Consider the following 14,080-nt stretch of genomic DNA (forward strand, 5'->3'; position numbering starts at 1 on the left):
TCATTGTAACGACACTGAATTATTTATGCGCCCTTAGAAAGCGAGCATAGTTTTCACACATACATAACAGATCGTAGCACATGGCTCGGACTGCCCAGAGTAGCTAAGCCATAAAATTTATGGGGGATGTAATTACCCATTCTCGCTCGTAAATCCAGTTCAATTGTGCTAACCCAGAGTCGCTCCTGGAGAGAGAGGGGGAAGGAGAGAAAGGAGGACGGGGCCGGAGGGGGCCGGGGAGGGTGGGGAGCGCTGGGGAAGAGGGGAGGGAGGGGGAGAGCAAAAAGCAAAGTTGCCTACCCGTGCTAACGTGGATTTTTTTCATCCATGGGTAGACTATGGGTTGCTTGCTGGCGGCGCTGGAGGGATGGTCAGGGGCTGGCTGGCTGCAGGCTGGCGGGGCTGGGGACGGGGAGGCGGAGGCGCCCGAGAGAGGCGCCGGCTCGCAGAGCGGCTGGGATTTCTCGGGGTGGTGGTGGCCCGCCTGGGCCGGCCCGTGGCCTCGCGAACTGCCCGGCCCCTGGAGACTGGTGCAGCTATACTGGCGCTCGGGGTAGCTAGGGCGCGGAGGCGGTGGTGGGTACAGCTCCTGGTGGTGATGCTGGAATCCCGATTCCCTGGTCCGGCCGTAATATTCCGGACTGTGTTCAGGGATGTAGCTATTTTGCGAATATTCTTCGCATGGAGGAAATTTCGGATCGATGTAGTTAGAGTCCATCAAATACGAGCTCATGATCATTAATTTCTGGAGTGGAAAATAATTTTTCTCGCTTTGTCGTTTTTCTGCTCCATAAAGCCCTCCTACTAGCTAGCGACCCTGTAAAGTTACTTTCACCATGTGACTCCGCCGGCCAATCACACGGAGCAACCCAGTCCCCGGATAAGGAACCGAATCGCTTTATTCAAAATGTATCCAATTTTTTTTGTGTGTGGTGGTGGTGGTGGTGGTGCTGGGGGTGGTGGGGGTGGTGGTGTGGGGTGAGCCGGCGGGGGCGGCGGTGCCCCCAGCGCGCACCCCACCAACTGACAACCCTCCCCTGCAAAAGGAGATGGGAAGCGCCCGGCGCCCTTGCAAAGCCTGGGCACCGGGAGGCTGTCGGGAGGCTGCGGCTCAGCGCCCTCGCTGGGGCTCCCCGTGGGCCTCCGGCGGGCCCCCTGGGCCTGGCTCCTGAGCTTTTCCAGAGGTCTCCATTCATGGCGATCCCGTCTCAGTCTGTGTAGGTCACCGGGCAGCGCCCCTCTTTTGCAGGAAGAGGAAGTTGAATGAGGAGGACTGGAGTGGAGGTTGGATGGGGAGGGGCCCAGGCTGAGCCCAGGAGGCTGGAGAGCCTGGGGTGCCCCCCATCCAAGGATACCAGAGTCCAGCCCCCTTCCCCAAACACACTCACCCAACCCTCTGGCCTTGGGGCCGGCGAGGCAGGGTCCCAGCTGGACCGGGCAGGTAGAGGCAGCGGGATGCAAATGATTCTGACGTCATTTCTGGAGGTCTGGGGCTTGAGCCCCCACTGAAGAGAGACAGGAAGTGGTTGGCAAGAGCGGAGTTCGGCAGCGGGCCCTCCCCCCTGGTACCCGCGGACCCCCTGCGCCAGCCCCGAGGACACTCTCCCAGGCTCGCTGCTCGTCCGCGGCGGCCCGTCTGGCCTGCTGCCTCCTGACAACTACCTCCGGGCCTGGCTCCCGAGGCCCCGGGGCAAGGCGGCCCGTGCCAGGAGTCGGTGCCCGGTGACCGTGCCCGGCCAAGGCCCTGGGAGCTCTTCTTCCTTCATCCCCACGGAGGGCCCGACCTACTCGGAGGGAGGCCTGTGTGGGCAGAGCCTGCTTCCGGCCAGGGACCGTAGCCACGTAACACATGTGTTTACATGTAAACACACATTCCCGAGGGCCAGCTCCAGGCTGCTTTCCAAAAGCTGAGGGGTGAGCTCACCAAGCTGGGGAGGCTGGGCAGGCCCGGGGGTCTCCAGGCCATCCCTCCCCGCTCCCCTCCCTCGGCCGCCCACCCACACCAATACCCTGATGGTGGGGTGGCGGGGCCAGGGAGGAGGCCAAAAAGGGCTGCTTTTTCTGAGCACCCCCCCCCCCGCCCCACGGCGGCCGGGGGTGGCCACGCCGTGCCACGGATCCCAATTAGCTGATCCCATAACTCAGAGTTGGGGGGCGGCGGAGGGGAGAGCCCAGGGAGGAAGCTGGGTCCCCTTGTTGTACTTGATAACAATTATAGTTTAAAATCATAGCTTGCCGGGGCTTGGCTATATTTTACTTGATAACAATAAAAGTGACACATAAAGTTAACTGTTTATGTTTTATTTATTAGACTAAATCTGCCAGCGGTGGTAGGAGCGCTTGCCTCGTCGCTCCAGCTTTTATAGGGCTGTAAAACGTCATAAATCAGTCTCGCGGAATCGCCCGCACTCTTTGTGTCGCGGCGGCGCAGGGCTGGCGGCCGCTGGCTGCCTGCACCCTCCTTTCCACGAAAAGTCGTAATGTGATTTTTTTCCCTCTGATTTTATTATTATGATCGCCGCCGTGATTAGTCAATCTACCTTTAATTCGCCGCCCTACGCTGCCTCCTCCCAGCCCAGCCTGGTTGACACTTGAATAAGTACCTTTTAAAACGGCATAACAACTATTTGAGGGTTTAATTAGAACATCTGCAATTAAGGGAATGAGGAGGGGAAAGGGAAAAAAATAATAAAGCCCTCTTGAGAGGGAGACTGAAGGCGGGAGATTCCCCACCTGTCTTTCACCACCTTAGGGATGCAGGAGAGGGGGTCCCCACGTCCAAATTGGGGCTCACCCCGAGGGCAGGGAGGAGAGCCGCCTGGGCCCGCGGGCCGCTCGCTAGTCTCCAGTGCGGGGTCCCTCCTCACCCCAGGCTCCCGGCGTGGGGCACCGCCCCCCAGACCCGAGCCCCAGGAGGACGGTGCCCTGCCCCCTACCACCGGGCGGGTGAGGGAACTGGAACTCCCTGGAGGACCACCATCTCCCAGAGGAGAGCCCCAGCCCATTCCTGCCTGGGACCGCCTGCCTGTGAGCACTGGCCAGTTTGGTTGCAAGAGGACCGTGAAACTGGGAGGAGGAGAAGGCTGCTGCTCCATTGCTAGTGGTTTGGAGCCTGGGAGGGTTTTATCTGTTGTGATTATTGGGGGCAGGGGTGGGTTAATTACAAGTTGCTGGAAGAGGGCAAGGGGAAACCTAAGCTGAACGCCGCCTACCTAAAGAGTCAGGAGCGCAGCCCCAGGCCGTCCCCCAGGGAGAGCCAAGGCTCCGGGGAGCTCAGGTAGGGTGGGGGCAGGGTGGCTGAGGCAGGAGGAGCCTTCCAGCCCCACCCCCAGCCTCCCTTTCAGGCCAACACCTGGATCGGGCTGCCCCACCCATTCCGGGCCCAGAATATTCTCTTCCCCGCCCTGGCAAGGTGAGGTCTTGGCCTGGCTCCTCCGCTCCCAGCCCTCACTCTCACCTTGTACCTGCCCTGCCCCCTGCCACAACCCTCTTTTCTTCCATCTCCTCGCCTTCTTGGGCTTGTCAAGGAGTTTTTCCCAAGGCGTCGCCCATCCCACGCCCCTGCTCCCCGGGATTCTGAGCTCCTGCAGGTGGGTCAAGGAGCGGGAGCAGGAAACCCACTTTGGGCCAGTATGTGTAAGTAGCTACAGAGTTCAGCTGCCTCCAGCTGAATGTCAAGCCTGCCTTTGGTTATCACAGCTAACAAACATGCACGCATACATGCTATTCATACTTATTAACACATTAAATGCCTCCTTATGAGGCCATAAATAGGTGGGGTTCTCATTCCAGGTTTGCACAGCTCATTCAACGTGCGCCTCCAGAAAGTGAAATCTGGGAGATTCCCCCCATGTACCCACATTCATCTACATCATTTGCAAAAAAAGAAAAAAAACTCTCTTTGGGTGCCTATACCTTCATAGCAAGGAAGTCGCCTATCACAAGGGGCAAATAGCAAGCCAGCCAGTCTCTACCACACACACACATGCAAACATTTCACCTGGATATTATTACAAGCACAGAAATAAAATCCCTCTGGAGAGCTCCTGCACTTAGCATTGGCTTAATGTTGGGGGGGGGGGGCACTAAAGCAGCTCTTCCGTGAGGAGTCCCTGTATCTGGTCCTGTCTCCTTTTGTGCTTTGCCCTCCTGCTCCTGCCTTGCCAGCCCAAGGATCTCCAGCCCCGCTCTGCCCTCCACCTCTCTCTGCCCCAATTTTATTTTTTATTTTTTCTGACCACCCTTTGCCAGCCTCCAAACGCTCTCTGAATGCCACCCTCCCCACCTCCTTTCTAAATCTCGATCTGGTTTCTCTTTCGGAAACATGTTTCAGTACAAAGCGCTTCCCTTCTGACACCGCTGAAGAAAAATATGTGTCCATTGTGTGCGAGGCCTTATTGTGCCCGGATTACCATACTGACCGTTGGATAACCCATATTCCTCCCCTCCCCAGTAACAAGCTGCCGGCTGAGGGACCTCGGCGGCTCCACACATTCTGTGCTGCATTAAAACCTCACCTCTTAGACTCCCTGGATTTTCCTAGGGAGAAAAATAAATGGGAGAACCAACTCAGGATTTGGAGGGCAAAGAGAAGGAAAATGAGGGTCACTCCTTTTTCCCACTCTCAGAAGTGCAGGATTTTGTGTGTGTGTGTGTGTGTATGTGGTTTTTGTTATTGTTGTCTTAGAGATTAAAAATCGCAACACATCTCTTTCCTCTTCCTCAAATAAATTGACTTTTAGATGGTATGCCGCCAAGTAATTCATTTCATTTTTATTTTTTTCTCTGAGCAACTTGAAAATCCCAAACTAAAGCAAGACTCTCATCCCATTTTTTGCCGTGTGTGTATGTATATATGTGTTTTTTTGTCCCTTTCTAACGCCAGCAGGCAGAAGTAATGTATGCAAAAGAATATGCAAATGCTTAATTGATTTTTTCTTAAATCTCTTGTCAGTAAAAGTAATGAATTGGTCTAAAATGATTTTAATAACCCGGACGTGTCACCAGAAAATACTAAACCTTTTTTTTTTCTCCTGGAATCGCTTATAGTCTCAAAAAAAAAAAAAAAGCAATCATGGAATGTTAATTTGCCCCCCTTTAAAATATTAAAGATGAATTTCTCTTGTTTGTTCGGAGACCATAGGCAAGGTCCTCTCCTGGATTTCCCCCTCCTTGCCTCGCCTTCCTTGGAATTCAATTTTCCTCAAATCTCGTTTAAAGTGGCTTTTTAAAAAGTGGCCGCATTTTAATATTGGTTAGACAGAGTGACCTGCATTTCACCTCGGGTGTTTGACTTGTTCCAATAGGTCACTGCCATGGGGTTATTGATGGGGAAACTCCATTGAAATTTGTCTCTTCGCAAATGGCCTTTAGATCTTCCAGCGAGTTCAATAACTAGTTATAATGTGGAAGGGGAAAAATGAAGGCCCTGGGCTAACGAATTTGATGTTTCATTTTTATGCTGGAGAAATTGTTAGTTAGAGGTTGGGTTCCCCACCCCCTTCCTGGTTCATCCTGGCCTCACTGACCCCCACTCTCATTCAAGGCTGCTGGATTATGTCCCCTTTAAAACTTGAGCTGGGGTGTCCCTTTCTGCCTTTGATGCAAGCTTTAATTCTTCTGATTATTAATATTGTTGTTGCTGCTGCTGAAAATTCTGACTTGAAGCTGTAGGAAGCTTGCCCTGCTGGAGATTTGTAACCTAAACTTTCCTGTTTGGGGTGGGGGAAGGATTTTTACTTTTTTAAAGGAGGTGAAATGCAGTTTTGAAAGTTCTAGGAATTAGGCTGGCTTTAGGGTAGCTACGGAAGGCTCCCTGGCCTGGTGCTCCCAGGATTAAGGAAATGATAGGAGGCAGGGAACCCTTTGGGGGCTTGATGAGGGCACCTCAAAATGGTCCAGTCTGTTCTTGGCCTCTGAGCTACCAGAGACCCGTGGGACCAGGCACCCAGGACCAAGGAAAGCAGAGACTGGGAAAGGCTAAGGATGGAGGGATAATTCCACCGAGCAGGCAAGAGAATCCTGGGTGTCTCATCGAGGGTCAGAGACATCATTCCTGGAGCCTTGGATCGGTAGCTGCTTGCTTCATGAGAAGGGCGCACCAGGAAAGCCCACCGCCCCCCAAGACGGTGCATTTCAGTGAACTGCAGAGAACAGAGGGAAATAATGGGGGCGGCGGGGGGTGGGGGGGCGGGTGATGGAGATTTTATAAGATTCCCTGATTTTCCAGAGCCCTCAAGTAGTAAGAGAGGAGTGGGCAGGGGAAGGGAGGGAAGGTCTTTATTTTATTCTTCCCAACAACGACCAAGTTGGGGCCCGCTTGACTTCTCCAGAAAACCGTTTTTGGAGAAAGGACTGCGGAGAGCTCGGTCTCCCCGGGCTGACCCAGCCGTAGGACATCATCACCATTATCAACCTCTGTAATAACCGGGGCATCATCCCCCCCCACACCAAACAGCTCCCAGCGAGCCTCCTTTCCTTCTTCCAGGAACAGTTCCTTCTCCTTCCCCACTTCCCCACCCAAAGGGGCCCGGTTTGCTCAGCCCCAAGTTTCTCCTTTAATAAAACCCACCTGCCTCCTGAGCCCCTTCCCAGCCTTGGCCCGCAGATGGGAGTCATTCTAAAGGCTTGCCTGACTCCCAGGTTGGGGCATTGAGGGGCATCGAGGCCCAGGCCACCAGGTAAGAGCCTGAACCCCGGGGTGCCCCCTCCCTCCCCCCTCCTCACGCCCAGAGGCAGCCTCTCGGTGCCCCCTGGGCTGTCTCAGAAACTTCCCTGGACGCATCCCGGGCAGCGCGGGGTTAGGGAAGCAGCCGAACTGCGCGCTCCCCGACTCGGTGAGGCTGGAGGGCCGCGAGGGGGGCTTCGGGGCGACCCCAGCGCGGTCCGCCCTGAGCCTGCCCGCAGCCGCGCGGGGTCTGGCCGCCGCCTGCGCACCCGGCCCAGCCTCGGGCCTCGCCCTCTCCCCGGCTTAGTTACGTGATTGATTTTCGCTTCGGCCGCGTCGGGACGCCTCTGCCTCCGCCTGCTCAACCTTTCGGCTCCGTCGGTGTGTGCGGGCGGGTCCCCCGCGGGCGTCCTGCGCGGCGGCCCTGGCCGGGTCTGCACCCCGGGCGGTGCTCCCCGCTCGCTCCGCGCTCCTCCGCTGCACGCCCGGCCCGGGAGCTCCCGCCGCGGGCCTGGGCCTCCTCTTCTCCCGCCCGCCCGGGGCGCGCCCCAGGTCACGCCGGGGACCGGCTGCGGCTGCGGGGCGCTCGGGCCGCGACCCCGCGGGGCCGGCCGCAGCCTTGGGGGCCGCCTGCCTCCCCGCCCGGCCCGGAGGCCTGCGCGCTGGGCACCTGCGCCCCCGGGATGCGCGGGGCGGCCCCTGGGCCAGGGCCCGGAGGTGAGGCCAGGGCCGCGCAGGGGGAAGGGGCTGCGACCTGGGCCAGGGAGGAGCCGGCGTGGGGAGAGCGAGGGGACCGCGCGGCCTAGGACGGGGAGCCCTGCGCCCTGCGCCCCGCGCCCTGCGCCCCGGCTCCCTCCCCCAGGCCGCCGGCCTTCCCGCGGCCTCGCCCGTCGGTGCCCAACCACTAAACACTCCTCCGATTACTCCCCACGCCCTGCCCATCCTTTGCCCCCTTCCAACGAGGCGAGCAAGGATAAAATACTATTAGTATTTTCAGATATTTCTCCCCCCTGGGGAGAGGAGGGACTTGGGACCGGCTTTCTCCCTGGGGAAGAAGTTCCCTGAAACTTGAGTTGGTCGCCACCTGTCCCCCCTACGCCCTCCGACCCCCGGCACCCCGCCCCCCCCCCCCACGCAGCAATGTTGCCGGGTAAATAAGAGTCCGCCCGCCCGGCTATTAGGATTCTGGAGACGTTGGCATCTGTAGCAATCATTAGTCAAAGCCGCGGAAGCCAAAGGAGCCGAGGAGTTGGACAGAAAAAATCTTGGAAATGATATACAGGAGCCGCGGAGGCATCAATCCAGGCCGATAAGAGCGCGGCTGCAGGGAGCGCGGCGGCCGCTTAATTGGGCCCCGAGCCCGGGAACAATCGGGGAGGGGGCACGTCGGGTCGGGCAGTGACCCTGGCACCGCCTGGGCACCCTACAAAAATAGCCGGGGACTTCAACACCCTTTCCCCCCAAATCCAAAGGCCCAGTTGGGGTTGGGAAGGACTCCTCATGCCTCTCTCCACCTGAGAGCCAAGAGGAGCCCAACGGAAGGGTTCCTCCCCTTCTTCTCTCCCCTTCCCCTTTGTGGCTGTCTTGAGGGGTGCTGCAGGATGGGGAGCCTGGCTGGGACTTCGGGTCACAGAGACAGCCTGGAGAGAGCTGCTGTGGTTCCTGGATGGGGCAGATGACTCAGTTGGACTAGATTTGGACAGAATCGCTCCCTTCAATAAGCAAAACATCCAAAAGATACTTGTTCTCCATCCCCACTTGCCTGATGTCTCTATTGATCACAGAGATAGACAGAGATGCATTAAGGTTAAATCCTTCCAGAGGGAGATCTATGCCCCTACACACAGATATACGTGTTATGGAACCATCCCCAAACATATGCTGAAAAGTTTAAGTTCGCTGCAAAACTGCAAAGACCATAAAGATCTCCAAATACGTAGCTTCGATATGTAGTTATTTTATGGGTTGAGGTCCTTGCATAAATCTAGATAAAATTTTCAAAATAGAGATTGAGCAGCACACACATAGTTCTTTCCATTCGAGAAAACAACCCCAAATATTCATCTAGGTGTTTAGAGAGAGCTGTACCGATACCTCCCAGCGTATACATCCAACCACTACAGAACGATAGGTAATGCGCACACAGGAATTCGACAGAGGACTGGTATGTTCACTGTGGATCTATAAATCTAAAGATCTATACACCTGCATTTAAATGTGGAGTAGAGAGTGATATAAAACATGCATCCTGTTATATAGACATAGATGGGTCCATAAATACATTTTCACATGTGTAGCTATTGGGCTGCTCAGCTCTCTATAACGATATGTGTATTTGCATTGAGACCTAGGAACGAGGGAGATTCTCTAGTGCCGTTTGGGATGTCCCAGCCCAGACTTCTCTGAGAAACAAATGAGGGTAGACTAGAGCCTGCGCAAGTGCTAAGAGGCCCAAGAACTCATGTAATCTATGGCCTCATTTCCAGCATATGGGGGCATTTCTCCTGCGATGGACAGGAGCCCTGATCCCTGGGCCTGAAAGCATCCCTGACGCGGAGGTAGAGAGCTCTTTACTTCCTGTTCCCTTTGGCTCCCTGGCCCAAGGCTGGGGGTGGAGGGACCCGTCGGAGGTTGAGGTGTTTTTAGGGAAGGCTCATTAACATTACAAAATGGAGCCATTCAGGTAAAATGCGATTTTGTTTGGAGACAGCTCAGTTACTGCATTACTGGGAGCTGTGAGAAGGCTGTGGGCTTTCACACACACACACACACACACACACACACACCTGGAACTTAACTACACAAAACCCAGTCACAGACTATGGAAAGTTTCTTCCATTCATTCGGTGCTAGATGGGTTCTTCTATATGCCTCACTCCCAATGCCTCTTCTCAAGAGCTCTCTATACACCTGAAGTCCCATCTTTCCAAGACAGGGCTTGGGGCTCAGGAAAGGGGTCACAGGGGAATAGCAGACCCAGAAGTCATGGTGGGGTGTCCAGGAATCATAGTATTAACCACCAGGCTCAGAAGCTGATTGCCTTCTATGTTAGTTCCTTTTTAATTGAGGGGTGGGGGGATGGGGTAGGGACCAAGCTCTCTGTAGGCAAAAAGAAAAATGAAAGGTTGCATGGTTTTTAAATCTGGAACTTTGAGAGGGAAAAAAAAAATCACCAATGAGCCTTTTTCTTATTGGAGGCATAGGATTTAGAAAGCCTTGGACTTCCTTTTATATTTCTCCTTTGGTTTACTGGGGAAAGGGAGGTAAGGAGGGCCCCCAGGTGGGCTTGGGGAAGTGCAATCCAATCTAGCTGGCCAGCTTGGGGGAGAGTGATTTACAAAGCAAAACCTCAGATGCTACTTCCTGAGAAGTCACCAGATCAAAACAGCCTCCTCTAGGCTTTTACGACCCTGTCTCTACTCCCAACAGGAAAAGCACCCTCAATAAAACCTCAGCCCACGCCCCTATCCTCCACCCAGAGGAGGGGAGAGACACAATCTAAAATGAGGGACCTGACCCTTATTCCCTTCATTCACACCACACACACACACACACACACACACACACACACACACACTGGATTTTCCAGAAAGTTGACTTTTTAAAAAAGTATTTACTAGATGAAAATTTCCCAGCACTGAGCAAAGAACCAGCCCTGAGTTTGAGTTTGAGCCTAGAATAGCAAGTAAAAAAAGGATTTGATCAGACAAGGGTCTGGTCTCACGGTCCCACATTGCTTCCCCTCTACACACAACCCAACAGGCCAACAGGACACTAAAGGTCATCAGGAGCCCGGCTGCCACCATCTGTGGGGGCTACTCCAGGGTCTAGGTTTTCCAGGGAGGCAGAAGAGGGGAAACTTAACAGTTATCCAGGGCTTCAGGGGGCAGGGTGGGCTGGGAGGACAAATGGTCTCCAGGCTGAACCATGAGAAGAATGAGGCAGGACAACGAATGGGAAGTTGGTTGAAGTCAGCTGGTTTACTGTACTCTGCCTGGGGTAGAGGCACCCTACTGTACCGGGGCACGTGTATGTACTTCCCTGCGTTCCAGTGGGGTGCTCAGGGCCAGGGACTGGGAGATGTAAGGATCTTTCAAGGACAGAACCCAGCCTGCCCTACCCCTCTGAGGGCTGGGACACCCGCAGTACGGAAGGAACACCAGGTAACGGCGCCCACACATTCCACCCAGCCCGTGTGCAGCTGCAGGTCATGGTAGAACTTTCTCTGTATAGGTGCCAAGTGTAGAGAAGAAGCTGCCTTCCTGCATACGTCTTCTATTCAACTTTTCATTGTAGATCTTAAGGCCTGGAGATCACTGTAGATCTTAAGGTCCTCAGGGGCTGAACAAGGTCCTGGATTACCTTGCCCAACTTTCCCAAGTCCCAAACTGCATCCCATCCCACTCCCATCTCTCTCTCTCTCTCTCTCTCTCTCTCTCACACACACACACACAGACACACACACACACATACACACACAGAGTGAATCCTCCTAGGTATTTCTATTTTCCTTTTGCCCCTTAGGAATGGCAGAGGAAGAGGAATCCCAGAGTTCTGTAGGGCTCAAGGGCAAAGAGATCTCTATCACTCCAGTTCCTCAGTTCAGACACCTTGAGCTTCTGGGGCCCTATCAAAGCAACTAGGGGATATATACAGATACACTATTCTGGGTTACCAAGGACCCAATAAAAGGGAATGTGATTTTCTTGGCCCTCCAGCAGTCTAGTTCCTTCCTTAAATTGAATCTCTAACCCAGAAAGCCTTAGCTTGGGGGTCTTAAATCCAGATTGTCTCTCTTCTCCACCTCAAAGAGCTCCAGGGTCTCCAGTCCCACCAACAGGAGGCTCAGAGTAATTCATGCACCCCCAGCCAAAGAAAACAGAATTGAAACCTAGGACAAGGACGTTTCAGCTCAAAAACTGAGCCCAAAGCAATTGTACACAGAAAGGGAGAGTCAAAGAGACAGATAAAGTTCACAGGGGTATTAGGAGGAAGTGAGGCAATACAATCTCTTCCCAGTGCCTGTTTGGATAGGAGCAAGCTCCCATTTTCTTTTTCCACCTTTCATGAGACCTGGAAGCTCCAGTGTGAGAGACCCATGCTGGAGGAGAAAGTTGGTCTCAAAGACCAGCACACCACCTACCAGGTCCTTTGATGATAATAAGCTGCGTGCTTTAATTCTAACTCATGAAAGAGGTCAGTGATGCGGTGTGGTGGAAGTTGACTTGGGAAGTGGGGGACTCCATGTCTCTGAGGAGAGCTGCCCTTCCTCTGACTTCTCATCCTCCGTCTTCCCATCTGTTCTATGGCATTGTCCCCAAATCAGGCCCACCCGGAAGACCAACAAGCAGAGGAGTGCTGACAAAGCCCAGCTTCAACTGGGTTATTCCTTCCACCCCTGTAACCTTGATGCCCCCAAAGAGAGTTTGGAGGTCTGGGTGGCACAGGCCATCAGAGCTCCTAACCCTCAAATCAGCTCAAAGAGGGCAGATCAAGAGAAGGGGAGGGAAGGGGAACTTAACCATAAAATTAACCATGGAACAAAGTCCTGGAGACTGGAGGATACCAGAAGGAGAAATGTTTGGGTCTGGACCCACGAGTGGATTGGCTCAGGGACCAGCCCAAGTGTTCAGGAAACACAAGCACTCTGTCCTACATGCACAGTTTCTGTGTCATCAGAGGCCCTGGTTCAGAAATAGTTTCTCACACACTGCTTATTCTGACTTGACCCACGTAAACACAAACCCAGAAATCCATACCTTTGGTGGCTGTGCCCTTGGATAGCTAGCTATTGGCCAGAACACAGGATCATCACGTAGTTGTTTATTATTATTATTATTATTATTATTATTATTATTATATTATTATTAAAAAGAATGCAAAGGAAAAAGATTTAAATTCATCAACTGCTTATAACATATCTAGGGAGGATCCTGATTTTCTGTGCTCACTTCTTTTTTCCAAATCCCTTTTTCAACTGGCTCAAAGTTATTCAACGAACTAAAGGTACCAAACACAACTTTAAAAAAGTCTCCGCTTCTGCTCCCTTCTCCAACCACATCAGAGGTCCTTTGATAAACGGCTCCTGGGCACTTCCAGAAGGATAAATCAAAAAGAGGTCTTTTTTAATCGCTCCCAGCTGACCCCCAGGAGGCTCAGAAAAGAATGCAAACTGGTACAAGGTAAGTGTTTAGGCAATAATCACGGTCAGAATTTGAATTCAGGGCTGGAGTTCATATCCACTCCTACTGTACACCCTAATCTAGAGTCCACACCTATAAAGCCCGGTGAATTGGGTAGGATCTGACCCGCGAATATGGGAATGATCCAGAGGACACCCCCACAACGTCAAGTCCCTGTGCAAATGAGACCGACCTCGAAGCACGTTGTTAGAACTGGTGGATGCAAGCCAAAGACGCCCCAGAAGCAGTTCAGGGACAAAGGGAGGGGCCAGGATATTCTCAGCATCGCTCTTCCCCTAGGTATCTGAGATAGGGCGGACCCAGGAGCTCAAGGGGGTGGTGAGGGAGGGAAGGAGGAAGAGCAGTTGAGGGGAAGGGCGACACAGAGACCCGAGTACTTTTTGGCTGATTGGATGGTGTGGGCCATGTGACCCTGCTTAGAGCATTTCTGATTGGTTATTTGACCTCTTCTAGGGTTAAAGACCTAGGAACAAAATTAAAAGCTTCCCGGGTTGACTGGGGCACCTTGGCACTTGATTGATCGCCCATCTCCCGCTCCAGGAAGACCCCAAAATCGAGTGCAGGGAGTGGGGTGGAGAACCAAGAGTCTCAGATCCAATTTATATTTGTCTCTCTTCCATTTGTAGATTTGTCCTACAAAACGTTAAAAAAAAAAAAGGAACAAGAAGAAAAACTGGCCCACACAAATTATTTGTGAGGAAGGATGATCTATTATCACTGGGGTAGGAAGAAGGGGTGATATTTAAAGGGAACTTTTGAGCCTAAGAAATAGAATAGGAGATGAGGAAGTCCTAGAACCCCTAAGAGACACTCACCCGGCTCCCCCAGAGGAAGGGGCTGGGGCTGCGATTTGGCCAAGAGGCCAGGAAGGCCGCCTTTGCCTGGGTGTGGGGCGCCGGCCGGAAGTCCTTGAAGACCAGTACACTCGCTCCCTGAAGCCCTGGGGAGGCTGGGGGGGGCAAGGAAAACCCCTCTAACCCCCCTCCCCAGGCTTGAATGCAAGCCCCTCCGCACAGACGGGTGGGGAGCTCGGAGTGAGGGTGAGAGAGCAGAACCTGCGAGGTCACTTTTTGACTGGGCTACTGGGGAGATCGTCTGGGATCCTCCCGCTTCCCAGGGACATAAAGGTGTGGAGGGGACCCCGGAGGCCCAGAGCGCCGGCCTCGGGAGTCCTCGGGAGTCCTCACGCAGGGGTGCAGAGCTGGGGAAG

The 14,080-nt window shown here is 53.8% G+C and overlaps 2 protein-coding genes across 7 annotated transcripts in view; both read right to left on the reverse strand.

The window, feature by feature from the left end:
- The window catches only part of HOXC10 (homeobox C10), a 106,371-nt gene that overhangs the window by 38,225 nt on the left and 54,066 nt on the right, over positions 1-14,080 (reverse strand). The gene's annotated exons all lie outside the window — the stretch shown is intronic.
- HOXC4 (homeobox C4) overlaps positions 1-14,080 on the reverse strand; it is a 59,866-nt gene that overhangs the window by 1,393 nt on the left and 44,393 nt on the right. For 3 of the 6 annotated variants that reach the window (XM_077869787.1, XM_077869785.1, XM_077869786.1), the window contains exons 2-3: positions 1,389-1,505; positions 301-1,240 (exon numbers count right to left, since the gene is read on the reverse strand). In XM_077869787.1, the coding sequence (XP_077725913.1) occupies positions 301-739 (439 nt within the window). In that variant the 5' untranslated portion in view covers positions 740-1,240; positions 1,389-1,505. Of the gene's footprint in view, positions 1-300; positions 1,241-1,388; positions 1,506-1,662; positions 6,145-14,080 lie in introns of those variants that run through there. The other 3 variants (XM_077869784.1, XM_077869788.1, XM_077869789.1) reach the window with 3 other exon arrangements.

The sequence above is a fragment of the Canis aureus genome, chromosome 25 (assembly GCF_053574225.1).
Source record: "Canis aureus isolate CA01 chromosome 25, VMU_Caureus_v.1.0, whole genome shotgun sequence".
Taxonomy (NCBI): Eukaryota; Metazoa; Chordata; class Mammalia; order Carnivora; family Canidae; genus Canis; species Canis aureus.